Source organism: Phoxinus phoxinus, assembly GCF_949152265.1.
Source record: "Phoxinus phoxinus genome assembly, chromosome: 24".
NCBI classification, from domain to species: domain Eukaryota; kingdom Metazoa; phylum Chordata; class Actinopteri; order Cypriniformes; family Leuciscidae; genus Phoxinus; species Phoxinus phoxinus.
This window is the reverse complement of record NC_136899.1, coordinates 6,403,264-6,425,312: the sequence shown is the minus strand read 5'-3', so window position 1 is coordinate 6,425,312 and position 22,049 is coordinate 6,403,264. Positions and strand designations below refer to the sequence as shown.

The 22,049-nt window shown below is 37.7% G+C and overlaps 1 protein-coding gene across 12 annotated transcripts in view; it reads left to right on the top strand.

The window, feature by feature from the left end:
* dpyda (dihydropyrimidine dehydrogenase a) overlaps positions 1-22,049 on the top strand; it is a 172,490-nt gene that overhangs the window by 18,501 nt on the left and 131,940 nt on the right. For 10 of the 12 annotated variants that reach the window (XR_013796301.1, XR_013796302.1, XM_079601495.1 and 7 more), the window contains exons 2-3: positions 7,340-7,450; positions 17,039-17,121. Coding sequence is in view for 9 of the 12 variants with exons in the window: in XM_079601495.1 (XP_079457621.1) it covers positions 7,340-7,450; positions 17,039-17,121 (194 nt within the window). In the remaining 3 variants the exon portion in view is untranslated. Of the gene's footprint in view, positions 1-7,130; positions 7,155-7,339; positions 7,451-9,036; positions 9,097-17,038; positions 17,122-22,049 lie in introns of those variants that run through there. The other 2 variants (XM_079601499.1, XM_079601498.1) reach the window with 2 other exon arrangements.

Here is a 22,049-nt window from a genome sequence, read left to right as displayed (position 1 = left end):
GTTCCATTGTACTTCAGCCCAGTTGAGTGATGTGTTATGCGTATCCGTGTCTCATATACTGTTCCGAATCTTATGGGAGAGCAAATTATATTCAAAGCCTGTGTTTGATACTGCTGATCTTTATTTCGCTAACGGTAGATCAATATGTGGAAATTCCCCTATTGATCCAAGCCAAAGACAGAACAGGGTGGCAACTTGCCAGCTGATGTTTAGTTATTCTCCACCTTTTTTAGCTTTAAATTATTTCCTGTTCAAGGGGATTAAGGTGTTATAGAGTTAAATTTTAGCTGCATGTTCGCACCCTACGCTAAGTACAGGAGCGCCTCATGCATACTGAGGCATTGGAGGCTGTCTGGTGTGCAGCAAGAGGACGGTGAATGTAATTTATTGCACAATATGGTGCTGTTATTGATTATACGGCAAAAGGGCAGTACCAGCTGCTCTGCTAATAGCCATATAAATGTTTCAAGCATGTGTCACCACATTCAAACCAGCACTAGAAGAAGGGGGGAAAAGCAGGATACATGCACCCATAGGACATGCACCCAGCCAAATTGTAGATTCATATTTTGCCAGTCTTTACTTTGAACAAAAAATCTTTAATTTACCCTTTATGTCATTCTAAACCCATATGACTTTCTTTCTTATTAAGAATATTAATGCGGCCTTTGTGCACACATACTATGTATGTGAATGTTGACCAGAGGGTTTTCATGCTCCAAAAATGACAAAACCACCATGTACATAGTCCATACGACGCATGCGCTATATTCCATGTCTTCTGAAGCCATATGATAGTTTTTGAAATAATACTGAAAAGAAGTGTCATGGTTTTCACAAAAATACTAAGCAACACAACTGTTTTCAACATTGATAATAATAAGAAATGTTTCTTGAGCATCAAATCAGCATATTAGAATGATTTCTGAAGGATCATGTGACACTGAAGACTGGAGTAATGATGCTGAAAATCCAGCTCTATAGAAATCAATTGCATTTTAAAATCTAGGCTTTAAATGTAATTTAAATTGTATGAATGTTTCACAATATTATTGTATTTTGATCAAATAAATGCAGCTTTGGTGAGAGACTTCCCCCCCAAAAAAACGTACCGATCCCAATTTTGAACAGGTATGTGATATTCTCATATGTTCATCAGGTTTGAGGCCAGGAATGGCAAACATTATTGGTGTCTAGTGGGAAAGATTTTTAGTGAATAACAACTTCAATGTTGTGTGGGTATGTATATATTATATATACAAATGATTTATTTTTTAGAACATAATGCATTCATGTTGTGTAAAAGTAATGCTGGTATATCCACTAATGATTATCCACGCGTACGCCAGAAAAAAGCTTTTGCCATTGTGTAGGCTAATTGTGGCTTTTTGTCGGAACTTCCCAAGTGCATTTGTATTACAGGAAGTAGTTTGCTCCATATGCACTTTGGTGGAGAACACAACCCAGGCCTGACTGAGCCCCACATTAATTAGCACTTGCAGCTGAGTTTGATTTGCCATTTCCCGTTGTCCATCACAGAGACTCCCTATTTGATTTTCTCCGAGGGGCTGCAGTTTGCCTGATGTGGCTGGGCAGCGCTGGTTATTGATCTTCCATCTGTTTGGGCTGCGTGATCAGTGGAGAGTGATAAAAACAGACGCGGCGGCTCCCCCGCGGAACCGTCCAAGACATGCAGATGGGCCCTGCGCGGAAAGGCCTGTCAGCGCTGCCATGCTTGCGGGCCTCTCCAACTGCAAAGGTCACGCATACGACGGGGGAATGCGGTCGGTTTGTGTTTTAAATATTGTTTGATAACACACTTAGCCCCTGTTTGGCTGCGGATCCTCAAGGACTGCTGAATAACTGCAAAAATCCATGCCTGACTCAGACTGTCTGCGTCTCTGGCATTTATCAGCTGCGCTGCGGAGAGCGTTTTGTCTGGGGAGCGACAAGCCTCCTGGATGTTTGTGCGAGCGAGCGAACGAACGCCCAGTGCTTAGCTTTTACAGTATTTGTGTTTATACTCTAAATCTGAATGGTGTTTTCCTTCTGAGCCCTAAAGATACATCTGCTCTCTTGTGGAAGGATGCTTTAAGATGCGAATGCTGCCCTGCAGTGTGTGCTGTGGTATTGATTGGGATGTATGAATGCATGTTTCATTTAATGCGTGGCGTCGATCTCATTGGCGTCTTGACATCACAGAGAAGAGTCCTTCTGACGTCTGTCGAAAGATCGAACATCTTTAAAAGTAAAAAGTATTGTTTACTGAGATATTAGTCATCCCCATGTCATTCCAAAACTGGTTTTCTTTCTGTGGAACACAAAAATGAGAAGTTTAGCAGAATGTTCATGCTTTTGACTGTAGACTGCTTTGTGTGAGGAACACGTTTTCATTTTTTAGACTGTCAGACTAAGATCAGTGAAGTCTTTTGATATGAATGGTGGTTGCCTGTTGTAGAGTAGTGTCTACTACACACAGGTAGTGTCTTCTCTTTCGAGATGTATACGGAGAGACAGAATAAACATCTGTCAGACATCATTAGTGTTTTCCTTAGCCCAGTTCCAGCATACATCTGTTTCTCTTGTACATTTTCCACTTGAGGAGAGAGGGTCAATATCAAGTTGGAAACAAGGATTTGGTCTCAAAATAGCTTCTTTGCTTACTATATTTAGTTGAATCTTCCAAAGCAAATTTAAGAAGACGTGAATGTTTTTTTGTTTTTTTTAAACAATTTTATTTTATTTTAGGCCTATTTGCATATTTTAACCACATCATATCAATATTTATTTTATTTTATTTTATTGTCTTGTTTTATTTTGTCTTGAGAGACAAAGACAAGACAAGACAAATAAAATAAGACTATAAAATAAATAAGACAAATAAGTATATATAAAATAAACAAACAAAAACATTGTTGATATGTTATGGTTAAAATAGCCTATAGCATTAAAATAAAGCATTCAAGAAGATAAAATAAAATGAGACATTACATTGTATTTTATTTTATCTTCTTTAATGTCTTACTTCATTTTGTCATATTTTATTTTATGTATTTTTTGTTTATTTTATCTTTTTTATTTTATTGTCTTATTTTATTTTGTCTTGTCATTTTTGTCTTATTTTATTTTGCCTTATTTTATTTGATGTCTTGTTTGTTTATTTTGTCTTTTTCATTTGATTGTACTTTTTTTATTTTAAATACATAAAATATTTTCGTATATATATATAAAAAAAAAAAAAAACATTAATCTTTTGAAAAAAAAAAAGTTCAAATAATTAGGCCTACTGGCTAAAAAGTACATTTTGGCAATAAATAATTTTTTTAAGCTTCTGTGAATTGTTCCAGGGAATAGCGTTGCCATAATTAATTACATTTATCTGTTATGCAAATGTTCTTAAATGTACTTTTCTAAAGTCACTGTTTAAGCCCTTCTAATAGCTGTTTGTTTATTGACCGCCTCTGGTTGATCTGATCACTGTGGCGTTGTTTTGCGCGAAGAACGTTTCTTAATTAATAAAGTAAAGACTTTCCCATGTCCTGTCCTCCCATTGGGCAGCCGCTGCTAATTGTGTTTGACTTTGATCATTTCTAATCCTTCATACGACCTCAAACAAGCGGTGTGTTTCTATCGCAGGCCTTGTATTAAGTCCTGCTTTTAAACTTGGCGACTGCCACAGAACGAACATGGAGGACAAACTGAAATAGTTAAATCTGGAGGTTAGTTGTTTTGCTGCTGCCCCGGGCTGATCAAAGTCGCCGAATCCCGTTAGGATTTCTTTTCCGACGAATGACCTTGTTATTAGCTCCCGGTTTACCTATAGGCTTGGCCCCAAAGAACATATTAGCTTTCCTTCTGCACACTATATGAAAATGGATAAGTAATGTTGTCCGTAACACACAATAAAACCCGAAGAGGTGGATTTTTATTGTTTCGGCCTGTATCTCACACTGTGCTTTAACTACATTTTATTAGGTGTGAAATTAAAATATTAATAGGCTGATGTCTGGCTTTAGGAAGAGCGGGACGTTTGTAGAGGCAGTCGAGTCGAGCGCCGCGGGAGAGAGGCGGGTTCCCGAACGTCTGCGGGCCCTTTTAACATCTCATACCTCTGTATGAAATAGACTTTCATCTAGCCTACTGTGAAAATATTAAAAGACGAAGCTTCATGTGTTGTCACATTGACTGCGGGACACTAATTGAGGTTGGTCGCCGATGTTGTTAGGAAAGGTTGAAAAAGAAAGAAAAATATCTCAAAGTGACTGAGGAACTTAAAAAAAAGAGAAGGATCCTTTATGGTGCTTTCAGAACTATTAAGCAGGGAAACATGTAAGGAAATGACATCATCAATTGAGTCTTAAAACAGTAAAAGGAATAGAAGCACTTAGTGATTACACATTATAGCCTAATAAGCCTATGCTAAACCAACACCATTTATGGTAGTGTTATTTAATAATTATATTGATTAGGCCTATATTTATTACAAATAAATGTATTTTATTTATTTAAATCATTATAATATTTAATTTTTTAATTTGATTTATCTCAGTTTTTATTTATTTTAGTTATTTCATAGGGCTGGGTTCCAATTCGATTTGATTTCGATTCGCAAGCTCTGAATTCGATTCGATTTCGATTCTCGATTCGACTCAATAAATATAGATTTAATACAAATCCTATATATATATATATTTTTTTTTAAACGGTAAACATAAGTTTACAAGTGGTTAATTACTAAAAAGAAATGGAGCCACAAACCTGTATATTGAACTCTTTTTATTTTAGGTACACTTGGGTACATTAAAACCCAACTTCAAATGCACAATGAATAACAAGTCAGAACAGTCGCATGCCTTGATCAATCAGGATCAGGTTATTTTATGTTTAAGATAAAACAAACATAAAATCTCACAGCATTAGCTGTAACATGGAGGCTGCAAGCCTATGAACAGTGTAGGAAAACTAATACTGGCTTTTGGGAGAATAGGTAAATAAATATGGAAAAAAACCAACGATTTTTTGGCCTTTGAGAATCGATTTTAAAAGCAACCACATTTTAAAAATCGATTAATCGAAAAATCATTTTATTTGCCCAGCCCTACTATTTCATATGCTGTGGAATGTTTATGATTGCCTTGCAACTTGGTGCATTAATAATGCATACAGTGATTCAACCGTTGTGCATTCACATGTCATTTATTTTACAAAGGCTTGAAAATCTGCTCTTCCAGTCAAAAAACACAAAGGCTGTGTTTTCGTACAGGCATCTGAATGAATGTGTTGAAACGAGACGGGACGTGATTACGGATTGGTTTGGCTGCTAGCCTGCAGGAGCACTTGGGCTCTGGCGCTGAGTGGGTCACTCCTGATTGTAATGGAGAGGTGTGAGCCTGTGTGTTTGTTGTCAGGACGAGAGGGGAGGGGTCGATAACGGCGCGGCGCTGGAGAGGGGCACAGACAGACACTCAGGTTTGATTAAAGGGAAGTGGCCTCAGGTAGACCCCAGCCACTCAGAGAGCCTGAACTACACCTGTGATCTACAGGAAAGAGTGAGAGAAAAAAATATGTACATTATTGTCTGTCTTTTTTTTCTTCTCATGTGCCACACACAATTTTGTAACCGTATTTGTTAAAGGGATAGTTCACCCACAAATTAAAATTCTGCTATTAATTGCTCATCATGCCGTTCCAAACCCGTAAGACTTTCCTTCATCTTCTGAACTCGAATGAAAATCTTTTTGTTGAAAAGATCTTCATTGACAGCTACGCAGCTACAACTTTGACGCTTCAAAAAGTTAATAAAGAGATCGTAAAACGAATCCATATGAATTGAGCGGTTTAGTCCAAATGTGATTAGATCACTTTATATGATGAACAGATTGAATTTAGGCTTTTATTCACATACACATTCATCAACTGAGGCTTAAACATGTTCGATTGATGTGCGAGAACCAATGAGGTTCATTCTCGTGTTATGCAGCACGTGAGGTTTGTTCTCGCGCGTTAAGCATGTACAGTTGAGCTTCTGTTTATGTTTATGTCCTAAATGAAATCTGTTCATCATAGAAAGCGATCAAGTCTCTTCAAAAAATTGGGACTGAACCGCTCAATACATATGGATTAGTTGTACAATCTCTTTATGAACTTTTTGAAGCGTCAAAGTAGTAGTTGCGTATACGGTCAATGGAGGGACAGAAAGCTCTCAGATTTCATAAAAAAGATATTTTGTGTTCAGAAGATGAACGAAAGTCTTATGGGTTTGGAACAACATGAGGGCGAGTAAATAATGACAGAATCTTTGGGTGAACTATTAAAGTTATTGAGTGAATATTCCTCCTGCTATGTGATTGCTAGTGTGTGTCATGGGGAAGTGTCAATAACATTGCTATTGATGGATAATATGTTCTAAATGTTTTTATCCTGTTACTATGAGGTTGTTAGGGTGATGTGAATGGTTGAAGTAGAGTTGCAATGCTGTTGCCAATGCACTCTGATATATTTTAAACATTTTGCTAGATTGCTAAAGTGTCCTGGGTGTTATATTTACAGCTTTTTTGGTATTTAAGGTTTTTTAGGTAATATTCTGGTGTCTACAGGTCCCTCCTTCAGGTCTGTCCTGTAATTCTAAGGGTTATCTTATTTACTCCTGGTTTATTGTCTATCAGGTGACATAACACATATTGCGCATGAGGAATTATGCACCCATTTAACACATAAAACATATACATTAAACATAGAAATGTAATACTCTGGGTTGTTCAGATCGATAGTAATAGTGATTCTGCCTTTACAAACACTACTAATAACCCTCTTACGATTCTTCAAAATCCTTTTATAATGTTATATACATGGCTGCGTGGGAAGTCTGAATGGTTGTGCAAGTTTTTGCAGAAGAATTGCGTATTTTGAAAGTGATTGAGTTTGAAGGTCATCTGTCTGCATCTCTCAAGTGTAAAGCGATGTTAGTTTAGGAATGACAAGCATCTGCTAACACACTCTTGATTCTTTAAAGAAAGCCTGTTGGCATGTTTTTTGATTTGTCCTCAGAACTCCCTTAATTGTTCAGCTGTGAAACTTAAAGTGTGCTATTTTCCCAGAGCGCTGGAAATGTCCTTGCAGAGATTCACAATTCACATTTGTTCAAGTACAAAAATGTGAGTGGGAGTGCTCAGACACACACACACACACACACACACACAAACACACATACACACACACACACACACACACACACACACACACACACACACACAGCAATTGCCGCTGTGTATCGCAAGTTGTGCATAACATGAAACTACCTTAACGTATCTTGACTATTTCTCTCTCTTCATCTATTCAGAGTATCCTGGCCTTGAACCCTCGGGTCCAGACTCATGCTGCGCTCCTCTCTACTGCGACGAAGAAAATGGAGAAAAAACACTGGAAAAGAAACGCAGAGAAAGGCTGTGAGGTGCGTCTCCTCCATCACCCTCAACCCTCATCTTTTCACCTGCCCTTCCATAGCGCTCTCTCACTGACCAATCAGCCGTAGAAAAGAGGAACTTAGTGTTGTTTCCAGATTTAGATGGGCTCTTTCCTGGCACTGGACCCATCTGTTTAGCTTTCTTCGGTTTTTCTGCTTTTTAACCTTTCGTTTGGCCTTGTTGAGAAATCGGCAGCTGTGTTCAGCACCACATCCGCAGAAACTCAAGTTGTATTTGCCCACATACATGGTCTTAAACTGACAAACTCAGAAAGCCTGCGGGAAGTGAAAATGCTTTAATATAATTTAACATATTTATACATATTTTTTGTTGTATTTTTTTGTAAAATTATATTATCAGCAACAATTTGAGTACAAATGCCAAGTACTGCCAATGCTAGTATTGTCATTATCAATACTGATGACTGTAGAAAGTTTTTGTAATTTCTGACTATTAAATGATTAATTAGGCATTTTCCATTATATTATCACATTAAATGTATAAATAATGACACATTAAAGGATTTAGTTCACTTTCAAAAAAATGTTTGCTGATAATTTACTCACCCTGATGTCATCCAAGATATACATTTCTTTCTTTCTTAAGTCGAAAAGAAATTTAGGTTTTTGAGGAAAACATTCCAGGCTTTTTCTACACAGAATGGACTTCAATGGCAACTATCTATCCCAATGTTCAAAAGAAGGTGCAAATGTCCGTCTCGATGCAGCTTCAAAGTCTCTACACGACCCCAGTCGAGAAATAAGGGTCTTATCTAGCGAAGCGATCGGTAATTTTCTAAAAAAATATTACAATTTATATACTTTTTAACCACAATTGTCCGTGGTGCGTGGCGTGTCGCAGATCAGCACAAGACAAACTATTGTGGTTAAAAAAAGTATATAAAATAGAAAATGTCCGATCGTTTCGCTAGATAAGACCCTTATTTCTCGACTGGGATCGTGTAGAGACTTTGAAGCTGCATTGAGACGGACATTTGCACCTTCTTTTGAGCATTGGGATAGATGGTTGCCATTGAAGTCCATTCTGTGTAGAAAAAGCCTGGAATGTTTTCCTCAAAAACCTAAATTTATTTTCGACTGAAGAAAGAAAGACATGTATATCTTGGATGACATGGAGTAAATTATCAACAAATTTAAAAAAAAAATTGAACTAATCCTTTAAGTCATTATTTATAACATTTAATAGATCTAAGTGGCAGAATTATCAGAATTTTAGTTTTGTTTATCATTAACACCAACCTTTTCATTTAAATCAATTTAAGTAAATAAAATTGACAGCAAATGTCACACAAACCCATTATGATAAATGTCAAATAGATTTGTTATTTAATGTGAAATAACTCCAGACAAGTAGAATCAAAAATAGTTTCTCTCCTACTATTTGCTAGTTTTTCCATTTCAAAGTCTATGAATATAAAATTGCTAGTTAAAACAGTAAAACCAAAGTAATTGGGATATAAATTTAATTAATTTAATAAAAATAAGTCACATTGTGAGAGATAAAATGACAGTTATGATAAATAAGGTCACAATATTTTTTTTTACTCTCATAGATTTCACTGTCTACGAGTCGGATATAGATACTCACAAGTTGCTTGTTACGATCGCAGCTGGTAAGAATTTACTAGATTAACATATATTAACATAAATATTAAATGTGCAAAGCATGCTCTGCTGTTACCACAGAATACACATTATGAAAACTGAACACCTGCATTTAAGTCTTGCGTAGAATACGTTTCTTGTCTATCTTGTTCATCTTAATTCTGTGTATATAAAAAAAAATAGAACTACTAAAATGAACATCCGGCTCACACATACACAAGCTCAATTGACTTCCTGGGAGTGAGCAGGTATTTCATCATTAGACAAGAACGTGTTGGTGAGCTACACTCGCTAACACACATGCTCAGACAGTCGCTCAAACGTAATTATCTTACGATTCCAGGCACATGCCATCAAAGTCTCACGAATATCTCCCCAGACCAGCGTGCGACGGGAAGGGTTTGTGTTTTTTGGCAGGTGGCCGCTATGCCACGTCTGTCCTTTTTAAAGGCGACTGAGCCTCCTGCTTGTTTGATGTGGAGACACAACAAGATGGAGGTGTTTTGTAGGGGAGATTATCTACTCCCTGCTGACAGCACTGTTGCTAAGTACAGCTGCCTAATTTATCATTCTAATCAACGGGGATGGATCGCAGGCCTGATTTAATTCATAAAGGCTGTGTGCTATAGATTGAACATATGGCGTGTGATTTTACTCTATCAGGAGTATATATGTGTATCTTTTGCGTGCTACGCTTGTGCAAATATATGCGGTACCTTTTTCAACACACGTCCCTGAAAATAGACATGTACGCCAATGGATGAAGTAGAAATTTGTGTCGTCCTTTATATACTGTTAATCAGAATTCGCTGCAAAATCAACCTTAATGCTTTCCGCCTGCCTATTTACTCACGCGATGCATTTCTCACTGTCAATCCACCAATAAATATAAGAGAGTCTGTGAACTGCTCGTGATTTTCCTTATGGATCTTCTGCCACAGATTTATCCTCTTCGTAAAGAAAAAGCAATGAACGTTTTAGTGATCCTTAAAATAACTTTTGTATGGCCCCGAAAGCGGGATCATAATTGTCCTGTGGAATTGTGCCGGATGCCAGAGGGGCTGTAAACGTAGTTTTTACAGGGAATCCATGAGTGCCGGGTGTCTATAGTTTCCAAATGAGTTCTTGGGAAAATATGGTGGCATGTAGCCAGCCGTTATCTCACTCCGTCAGGACTCAGGTGCCCGCACATTTGCTTCCCCTCCCCCTCGGGGCACCCGTAGCACACTGTCCGTGAGGAGATTTCGCTACACTTCCCTGAAGGCGACGTCTTGTACGGGAACGCGGACGGTTCAAGTCGACGCTATTAGCTGACCGGAGCCTTACCAATATTTGTCTTTCTGCTTCAATAGCACAGGTTGAGGCTGGAGATAATCTACCAAACAAAACACAAGTCTGAGTTTTGCAGCAGCTGCGGAGATAGAAGTGGAAACACACTTAAAGTGCCCTTGGTTTTTTGCAGATAACGCCGCTGTTTACTGATGGTTTTCTTTTAATAATCTGTCTGTACGGTCTAATCCAATTTAATGAGTCTCCAGATTGCATTATGATCCCCAGGTCCTGTGAAGGGCAGGTATATCTGCCAGAAGCAAAAGCTAAAGTTTTTTTTTCTCCATCGGTTTTAGGCAAGACAAGGAGGGAGGGTGGGAGTAGAAACAGGCTTTTCAGATGTGAGTTCACTTGGTAGGCCTATTTATTGTAAATGTATTATAATTTTTCCGTTTAGAGGTCATGTGTGAACACAACTCGTTGTCGAAATGCTGGCAAATCAGCTTAGGGGCGAATACACTGCATACACAGTTGCGCCATTTTTTTTAGGGTGCAAAAAGTTTCAGTATACGCAAAACGTCCTTGTTAATCCAAAAATAGCTTTTAAAAACAGCTTTTATCCCAAAATTAATTGTTTTCAGATTTTGCCTCAGCATGATGTCATAGAGTGATGAAATTCTCATTTGCATACGATCAATGCCTATCATCATTGCCTCTGTAGCCCCGCCCACCGATTGGCGCATGTCCTATAGTAGTAAAGACAGACCTAAACACAGGATTACTCGGAAAAAACGATTACCGTATTTTCCGGACTATAAGTCGCTCCGGAGTATAAGTCGCATCAGTCAAAAAATGCGTCATGAAGAGGAAAAAAACATATATAAGTCGCACTGGACAATAAGTCAAATTTATTTAGAAATTTATTTCACTAAATCCAAGACCAAGAACAGACATTTAATCTGGAAAGGCAAGTTATTCAACTACACAATAGCACACAGAACAACAGGCTGAATAGGTGTCCGGCATGTTAACGTAACACATTAACAGTTATTCAGCGACACAATAGCATAAAGAACATATAATGTTACCTGGGAGGCTGAATAGGCTAAATTAACATAAGCCAGCGAGTCCAACAAGTTACCGGTTTGCAAGTTCACCAAGCTCCCACGATCTCATTCCACAACACTAAATCCATTGAGTTCTTCCTCGGTGTCGCTTCTGAACAACTCCGCCAACTAGAGCGCCCTCTCGCGGCTGTAGACGGTAATGTTTTCTCTTGGTTCATCTCAGTCAGTATGAATTCATTTTGATATATAAGTCACACCTGACTATAAGTCGCAGGACCAGCCAAACTATGAAAAAAAGTGTGACTTTAGTCCAGAAAATACAGTAATAATAATAAAAAAAAGATAGAGATGCCTCTGAGGATTACAAGATGTTCTACATGTTGTGGAAAAACAGTCTTTGCATTGCGTTCCTTGTGATCCTAAGTGTGGATGAGCTTTATTTTTTAACAAAGTTTCAGATCGCATCATAAAACACTGTTAGGGTGCGTTTACACAACAATGACATGCTTAAAACTGCTAAGTGTTTCCTTTGAGTTTTCCGCGTACAGACATTTACATTGTCAAAACGATCCCCATCCACACGGATTCTTGTAAACGACTGTTTTCTGCTGCCAGGCCATTAGATGGCGAATAAACACTATGGAATGAACACATAATACGCATGTGCATGACGTCATCGTCTTCAGAGATTCGCGTTTTTGTTGTTTACACGGAGACTGGTTTAAATAACTTGCACTTTGAACCCCGTTTTCAAAAGTTTGCGTTTTCAGGCACCCAAAACGCCGTTGTCGTGTAAATGAACGGCCAAAACGCATAAGTTTTTAGTTTTAGTTGAAAACGGTGTCGTGTAAACACCCCCTTCATTTTACACACAGAGATGCTGTGTGACTCAATGTATGCAGAGACCCCTTGATATGATTGTAAAGTGCTTAGGATGTACAGTACATCGGAAAATGCCTCATTTATTCATTCATGCATTCATATTGTGACCTTCTTCCTCGTAGCCAGCTCTGTTCTCTGTCATTGGCTGGGACTTTATAGTTGGGACTGCTTCTAGTTTATTAGGCATCAGAGCTAATTGCTTTAATGAGACATGATGAAAGGGAAAGGAGGCAGAGGGAAAAAGCTTAATTTGAATCCTTTCTGGAATTCGTTAAGTAATTCAAATTGGCTTTCATAATTCCTGTTCCGCGCCAGGTCACTGCTGAGGTCCAAAGATGGAATGTAAACTGAATATCTTAAATAGATTTTCCTTTATAGCACAATCATCTTGCGTCTTCCTTGAATCTAGTCTCGACCTCACACTCATTAGATGAATAAATTATGGACAAATTACCACAATTTGGGTGCTAACCGTTTTTTCTAAGCGATATTAGGGTTCTTTGAAGCTTTTAAAGTAAGTAATTATGTTTTTACTTAAAAAAAAAAAATCATCCAATGAATTATACTTAGGAATCATGATGTCTGATGGAGTCTAAGATCCATCCATCCATCCATCCATCCAAATTGTTATTGTTCAAGTGTGGATGGCTCACCCAAAAATAATTTCGGTAATCAAACAGTTGATGGGTCCCATTGACTTCCATAGTATTCACCCATTAAATCATTACAATCCTAAAAGACAACAGAGCATCAATTTTCCCTTTAAAAACATTCAGGCATCAATACGAAATGATCCGAAATACTTTAATGTAGAGGCCACATCTGTCATCTTCACATCTGTAATGGTAGATATCATGTTAAAACAAGGATTTTGCTGTAAATGCTGTTAATTCTCATTGGTCCAAAAATTGCAACTCCTCATAACTGTATATTAAACAAGTGCTCTGATTAGCAGGGAAGTGTCAGTTAGCAGTGTCATTATTGCGTAAGGACACTTTGTTAGCTTTACTCCATTGAATGTTAGCCAGCAGGTGTTGATATGCGTTGGGCTGCACAAAGTATTACTTTAACACAGGCTTAAGTCTTAAGCAGTGAATTAAAGTGTGTGTAAGTGCTCATCTCAAATTACCTGGCACAATTACACGCCACATTGGATCAACACGGCTATCGATTGCTGCCGTCTGAGCTGATATCGGCCCTACTTCACTGCGCTAGATTGTACGTTTCGGGTGAAGAAAGGGTGAAGTGATCAATGCGTTTTATCTGCTGGAACATGCATACATCACCGCCTCCAATGCCACCCATCCCATAATGCCACACTCTCCTCCTTTTCCTCACAGGATTTAGCCTCCACTACATGGATTAGAGAACCGCATCCGCCGCCTAATCCATTCAGGCGAAGGGGAGGAGATTACAATGTTGGGGTTTGATGTTAATAGAAACCCTTAATAAGTCCTTTTTTGTGCTTTTACATGCTTCTTAATGTATAAAGGAAAACACAAAAGGCTTGTTATGCCTGCTCAGCTGGCTGTGTGTACCGTTCCAGCAGCACTGGAATCATCTGAATGGTTTTCAGCTCAGAATGGGCTGCTTTCTGTCATGCTTTTTCATTAATGAGATTTCCATATACAGCTGGTCGTCTTGTCAGTGTCTTTAGGGTCTTTTCTCTTTTTTTTCTGTCTGAGGGGAGGGAAGACGCTGTCATTATTGAAGCGTTTTTGCTTAGAATTATTATTGATAGAGATCCTTAAAAAAAACATATCACAGACTTGACGAGGAGCGTGTCATACCACTGTACGTAATGAGTCTTATTAATCACACTTATATTAAAGGAACGTTTCTAAACGTCTCGAGGACTGTTAATCTGGTCGTCGCATAGTGGGAAGTTTTCTGAGCTCTATTCATACATTAGACAGGCATATATACAGCTCTGCTCATAAGTTTACACACCCCTTGCAGAATATGCAAGAGGGTAATAAAAAGTTTAGAAGGGATCATAAAAGTTGCATGTTATTTTTTTTACTACTGTCCTGAATAAGCTGTTTTACATAATTTAATAATTATGTATATATAATCATAACATAATTTACATAATGTTTTACATTAATTTAAAATAACTGTTCTATATTTTATATATATATATATATATATATATATATATATATATATAATATGTAATTTATTCCAGTGATGGCAAAGCTGAATTTTTAGCATCAAAAACTCTAGTCTTCAGTGTCACATGATCCTTCAGAAATCATTCTAATATGATGATTTTCTGATCAAGAAACATTACTATCGATTTTGAAAACTGTAATAAATTTTTTCAGGATTCTTTCATAAATAGAAAGTTCAAAACAACCGCATTTATTTAAAATATAAATCTTTTGTAACTTTATAAATGTCTTTGCTGTCACTTTTGATGAATTGTGTGTCCTCTTAAATATATTAAATAAAAAAATAAAAAATGTTTTTGTATATTGTTCAAATGATTTCAATTTATTTATTTTTTACTTATATGTAAAGTTTTATTTTATAGAATTTTTGTATATAATTTCATTAAACATTTTGAATGATTTATTTCAACTAAATTCTCTTCAATTCTCTAGATGTTTGCGTTTTTGTGGTTGTTGTAGAATTATAGATAACTTTTATTATGGCAATAGGTTTCTGATCCCAGTGGTTTTATTCTGGCTACTCACCTTCACTTACAGGCAGAATGTACTCCACCCCTTTAAATTGATTGTCATATATGAATATTTGCTCTTCTTTGTCCCTCGTCATTGTCAAGGGAGCTGAAGTTTGATTTTTGCAGTGTAAACTGTATATGTGTGTGCGAGCGCTGTTATTGAGTTATTCAAATCACAGACTTTGGCTCGCAGAGAGAGCGCTCCGAGAATGCGGTGCCCACGCACATTATTTCCCAAATATCTCTGCTTCCCGATGCAATATTTCCTTGTCACCCACAAGCTCAGACAGTGCAATAATTATCAATTTCCATATCATTGTGTTTTTATTGTTTGAGCAACATAAAATAAAACATTTGTTAATGCCACTCAGTTAGACGAGAGCAGCGTGGAAAGATGAGGGAGGGAAATGTAATTAAAAAAAACTCTGACTTCCACTTTGTCTGTAATCATGTAAATTGAATGTCAGTCAGAATGGCGAGCACGTTCTGTTATTAGATTTCCAAACTCCTCGTGCCCGCTGCGTGCCTTACCAAACACTGAGTTTGCCACCGCCGCTACTGTGTGAGACCTAAGCGGGCAGAGCTGACAAACTCAGTGTTGTCATAGCAGGAATATTAACACGGTTTACATTTGTTAAGTGATTTATTAGTTAAAAACTTCTTTGAAGTTTAGTTTGTACCTGTGCAATCTTTTTTTTCCGAGTGATATATTAAGCATAATATTATATTGTTTATTATAATAATTGTACAAAGTAATTCATGCTGCGTGTTACATTTAGTTCTGTTTATTTTCTATGTATTTTAGACTCATTTATATAAAGTTTTGTTTTTTTGTTTTTTACAAGCTAAGCTGCCTGTCATACAACTGGAAAATGTACTTAAGTTATAAGTACAGTTAAAATTAGATATACAGCCAGTCTTATTTGTCTTAATTACTTCGCAGCACTGCTCGTCACGTTTCTAACAGAAGTCCAGCTTATCTCTTTAGTGTTTAACAAACATCCTCTGAATCATTCACTGAGTATTACTGACATTTGTTGTTGTAGTCCTGTTGTGTGCTTCGTCACGTGACTTTAGATGTTCAGAGGTTCAAATGCAGAAGAAACCCCGGATCCGTTCCGCTGAGTGGAAAAACTCCGGGTTGTGATTGATGTGAGCTGTCAAGTTCTGAGTGGGGACCAACTGTTACCTGAGAGCTGGATAAATAAAAAATTATTCACGGTCAAGTTTGCATGTGAAATTGCATTACATTATGCTGTAGGTTTTTCCAACCATGCATGGCTTTAGCTTGAAGTCAGTTTCAAACTGTACTATTGTGTCTGTCTGTCTGTCTGTCTGTTTGTCTGTCTGTCTGTCGTTAAAAGTAGTAGTAATAATAAATTTTAGTTGAATAACATCTTTCATGCATACAATGCAACTTAACATGCTTCAAATGTCAGAATAACAGAAAGAAAACAACAACAAAACAAAGCAAAAATGAAAGCCACAATTTTTAATCAAAAAAAAAAAAAAAAAAAAAAACTTGCTCTCAAACATGATGGCGGATTCCGGGCATTTGCCGGGGGCAGAGGTCATTTTAAGTATTCATGTTTGCGTGCTTGTTTTTATGTACACGTGTGTCAGTTTATTACGTGGTCTAAATCTGGAGTACTGGGGAGCGGAAATTGTGTCTCCTTGTAATTACCTGCTTGTCCATACCAGCACGTTTCATTCAAACTCAGCACCTACCTTCAGGGGTCAGGGGCTAGAGAGGGGTCGATTACCATGACAACCGCAGTCCGAGCTCCAGAACGCTTCGACATTTCGTACCAGCCCAGGAGTTGGCCGTGTCACATCCGATGAATCACACGGCACAGCCAAGCAGTGCGCTACAATCTGCATGAGAGCGTGGAGGAACAGTCTCGCTGATGAAGTTTGAGTGGATTATGTTCAAAGCCTGTGTAACAGCCCCAATCAATGCAATGTACCGCGCACACACAAACATCCAAACAAATAACAGCGCCTCCTCTGTCGTCTCATTTCTCTCTCCCTCTCTCTCTCTTGCAGAGCTGCGTGAAGCTAGAGAACAATTTTGATGACATCAAACACACGACTCTGAGTGAGCGTGGAGCACTTCGAGAAGCGGTGAGGTAAGACCAGGTCACCATGGCAACAGTCACAGATGTGGCGAAGACCAAAGTACTGGTGGTGGTGGTGGTCGTGGGGGATTGGGGGAAGTCATTCTTCATTATTTGGGGAACAAATGAGTTTATTGCCACCATTCAGTCAGCCTCTCGAAGGTATTAATTTGTGCAAGGAGAAGACGTCCCTTAGGGCTCCAGATCAGCTATATGGCGGCGGAACAAACTGCGCTCGGCTAACCTGTCAATGTTTAATTTGACTCTCTGGAGCACGTTATCGGCCGCGGTGTTTATGCTTGTCTCTTTCTCTTTAGTGCAAAGGCAGCACCACTAGTTTAATTGCTCATACTTCTATACAAACTCATATCACTAAGTATTCAGCGTTGACACATACTATAACTCATACCACACCGTTTGTCCAGTCATTTGTGGCACTTGATTGAAGACCTTACTTAGGATCATATGCTGGTGTTTGGTTTTTGATGATTAGTTTATTCATTTCTGCCACTTCAACAAAGACTTAAAGGGGACCTATTATGCAAAATTCACTTTTATGAGGTGTTTGAACACAGATGTGTCCACAGTGTGTGTAAACAACCAGCCTATAATGGTAAAAATCCACCCACTTCTTTTTTTATAATCCACATAATACATAAACAGTAGCCACGATTCCATTACCATTCAAATTGCGAATTGAAAATAGCCCAATGGAAACACGTAAATTTCACAAGAACTCCCATATATCGCAAAAAAAGGTTTTACGCTCGCGTGAGGTGGTTTTTCAGGCAATTCGAAAAAGGAATATGGAAACCGTTTTTTTCGCATTTACAGGTCACCTGGCGTAGATGGCCCGGTATGTCTGGACAGAAGACGAGACAGAGTTTTTCATTAAACTCATAAAAGACAAAAGTATTACTGGAATGCTGGATTCTAAAAAACAAAGAAAAAATCCATTGCCATGATTTTTGGAATGACTTTTTAGTCATAAAAAAATGACGTTTTAGTCGCGTAACATCGGTTAATGGAAACGCCGTCAATTCGAAATAGGTTTTTTATCAACATTAAGAAAATATTGTGAAAGTTTTGCGCAAATCTGTAATGGAATCGCGGCTATCTCTCCAAATGAGTGGTTCGAGATTTCCCCCTTTTCTTACATAAGAGTAGGGGAAGCCCCGCCCATAACTGGTGAAGATCTTCCCTATTAGCATAGATCCCGCCCTGAGTGATCCGTAGCAGTCCGATATTGCTGTTTCCTCGCTGTAGCAGCTGGAGATATACAATGTATGTGCCAAAAAAACCTAAAAACATTACCAATGTTCTGTTATTGGATGTACCAATGAACATAACAGTCTCCATTGACTCCTGGCATCTGAGCCACTGTGGACACAATGGTTGAATTTCATTTATGTAGGAAAGTCGTTAAAGTCTTTAAGTTATTTTACGCCATCTGCTTCAGAAACAAGGGTCAGATCGAGGCTGGATTTGCCCCCAAAAAAATTCTGAAAGATTTTTAGATGAACATGACGGTACATAATAGTTGATGAGATGAATCAACTACATAACTTTATCCGCTAGTCATTCAAAAACGTCCAGTTGCCTCCTAAAGTTGTATCTTCTTCCCGAGTCTCTCCATCAGTGTCCGACTCCGATTCGACATGTAAGGCTGAACACCGCTACTGACAATTTCTGACATTTAGGCTGCGTGACATTCCCCAGTTTTGTTGTTGCATCTGAAGCAGGAGCTGTCAAGGCTCCGCCCTTTCCAGGAAAGGGGGTCCGGAGCAGAAGCTCATTTGCATTTAAAGGGACACACACAAAAATGGCCTGTTTTTGCTCACACCCAAATAGGGGCACATTTGACAAGCTATAATACATTATTTGTGGGGTGTTTTGAGCTGAGACTTCACAGACACATATTGGGGACACTTATTACATCTTGTGAAAAGGGGTATAATAGGTTCCCTTTAAGGTAAAGAGGTGGAGTTTAGATAACCTGTTTAGTTTTCTGATAATGGTGTTTAATCCTTTGTGGCTCTTAAATGAAGACTGTAGGTCATATACTGATGTTTAGTTGGCCTCTTGGTTTGTGATGTTCTGTCATTTGTAGTGCTTAAAGGCGTTCTTTAGTTGACCTGTTTAATGACTTAAGACTAGTTCAGTCATTTATGGCACTCAAGTAAAAACTTTAGATAATTTCGGTGGATCTGTTGATCTGTTCAGTTCGTGATGATTAGTTCAGTGATTTGTGGTACTTAAAGACATTAGGTTATATAGTGACATTTAGTTAATCTGTTTAGTTTGTGATGACTAGTACAGTCTTTTGTGGTACTTAAACGAGGAATGTAGGTTACATGGTGACATTTAGGAGATCTGTTAAGTTTCTGTCATTTCTGCCACTGAAATAAAGAACTTTAGAAAAGACGGTGGGATTTAGTTGAGCTGTTTAGATTATGCGGCACTTAAAGATTTTAGGTCATGTGGCGACAGGAATCTCTAAATCAGCGCAGTGACCTCATCGTCACTAAAATAGTTAAGCAGGTTGTTCATCACCGTTCGCTCTTTGGACAGCCTACAACTTCTTTGAATATAAAGTAGCTTCTAAAGTGACTATATTAAAGTCCTGTATGTTTAAAAAATAATAAGAGTATTAAATTAATTTCTCATCCACTTTCATCTCACTGATCCACTGTGCAAGAATAGATTTATTGAGGTGTGTGTTGAGATGACAGAATCCGGTGTTCGCAGAGAGCGTTATAAAAATCTCCCCTAATCTGCTTAGCTTCATTAGAAGAGATCGAGGAGGATTACAGTGAACTGCATGTGTATGAACATAATTCCTAGCAATATTTAAGCGGCTCATAGATAAATACATCATCAGGGATGCACAAACAGCAACAAAAAAAGCAATTAATTAAATTCTCTTTATGGAAAAGTGTCCGTTAGTTGCCAGCCTTATGAATTATTGCCAGGTTGTGGTAATTGGCTGAATCGATGGCAAAGGTTATGACGGCATGCATATAAGGGAGCGTGCTCATACTGTACATGCAAATATACAGTCACGTCCATGTGCCTTTGTGACAACTAGCCCCGCTTCAAGTTTTAACAATCGTATAGTACTTATGTACTTGAAGCAAGCAACAGTATAAGAAGTTATGAAGGATTTGCAGGTGAAATCAAATTGAAGTGTGTTTTGTCTCATGGGATTTATCTGATGTCACGCTGTTCAGTCTGCCGAAGTAAAAACGATTTTACCTGCTAATTAACAAGACAAAAACAAAATAGAAGGAGAATATGATTAGAAATGCAAGAAAAAGCGAACAGAGCTTCTATCTGACCCTGTGGTAGGCTGGCAGGGTGGCTGAGGTGAGCACAGATTGGTGATGATGGAAAAGGTTCCTTTCCTCAATTACGCCTGTTCCAGGGCGTTCAGCGTATAATCACACGGAAATAAGCCTGCGACATGACTTTAATTGAGGAAGTTAACAAGGTTAGCTACACTTTACCAATTTCACACTGCACAAATCACTCCGCAGACCTTCAGAATGAATATCCATAAACCTTTTGCCTAAAAACAAGTGCGGGAGAATAAATTTAGGCAATCATGTCATTAATCTCCTGATAGAAAGGGGAAACTGGCAGATCCTCGTTGTACGCTCTCAAAGCTAAAGGAAGCAATATAACATAGCTTAACTGTTCCTCTGGTGTGGCACACCTGATGTACTCAATTTTCTTTTGCTGGGGAAAATTAAGAGCCCAATTTAATGTTCAAATCGTGGGTTCACACACCTTTTGACCACTAGATTTGCACTTGCATTCAAAAGTTTGCTAAATTTATATGATAAAAAATATAGTAAAAGCTGTAATATTGTGAGATACTGTTACAAATGTCATTTATTTCTGTGATATTTCTGTTCTGAATCTTTAATCTGTTCAAAGCATCATTACTCCAGTCTTCAGTGTCACGTGATCCTTCAGAAATCATTCTAAAATGCCGATTTGGTGCTCGAGATACATTTCCCTTTAATAATTGATGTTTAAAACAGTTAATATATGCCGCTTAATATTTTTGTAGAAACCGTGATTTTATTTTATTTTTTTCAGAATTCTTTGACGAATACCGGTATATTTATTTAATTAATTGCGATTAATCACACCTAACATTATAGTTTTTGTTATATTATAACCTTCTCCAAATTCATGTAGAAACAAGACTACTTTAAATATTTGTTTAATGGCATCTTTTCATAAATGAAGGCCAGTATCACCGAAATACTGTTACTGATGTCTCTATGAATTAGTTTTCTTCTCAATTTTAGCCATTAATTATAGCCATTCAGCATTACAGTATAATTGAAAGCTATAATTATTTAACCTTTATCAGGCTTAAAAAATATATCTTTTAATTTAAGTGAACTAAAAACAATATTCACACAAACCCAGTGTTATAAATGTCAGATTTACCTGTGCACTTTAATATAGCAAGGCTCAACGGCGCTAAGGATTTTTCTTTCTTTTTTTTCCTTCTTTTTGGTCCAGTCATACCGGTTCAGATTTTTACTTGCCCTGTCAAAATGCACAAAAAAGTTATTGCTTTCATTGTTTTCATTGTATAATGTAACACTAGCTAAGGGATGATTGGAAAAAATGTATGCTGCATTAATTGCGTTAAATATTTTGAACGTGTTAAACTGAAAACATTTTATATATATATATATATATCGAATTTCATTTCATTGAGGTGGGAAAGATAAAATGGCTTGCGTAGAATTTTTTTTTACATCTGCTCTAAATTTGTCTGTTTCAGCAAGCTAAAGTTCACCGCTCACTTGTTTCCTTTTCCTGTCAAGATGGCACCTTCCTGCAGAGTGTGTCTGTAAACTCAGCAAGAGAAAGAGCGAAAGATGTTGTAGGCAAGCACCCGTTAACTAAGCAAGCAA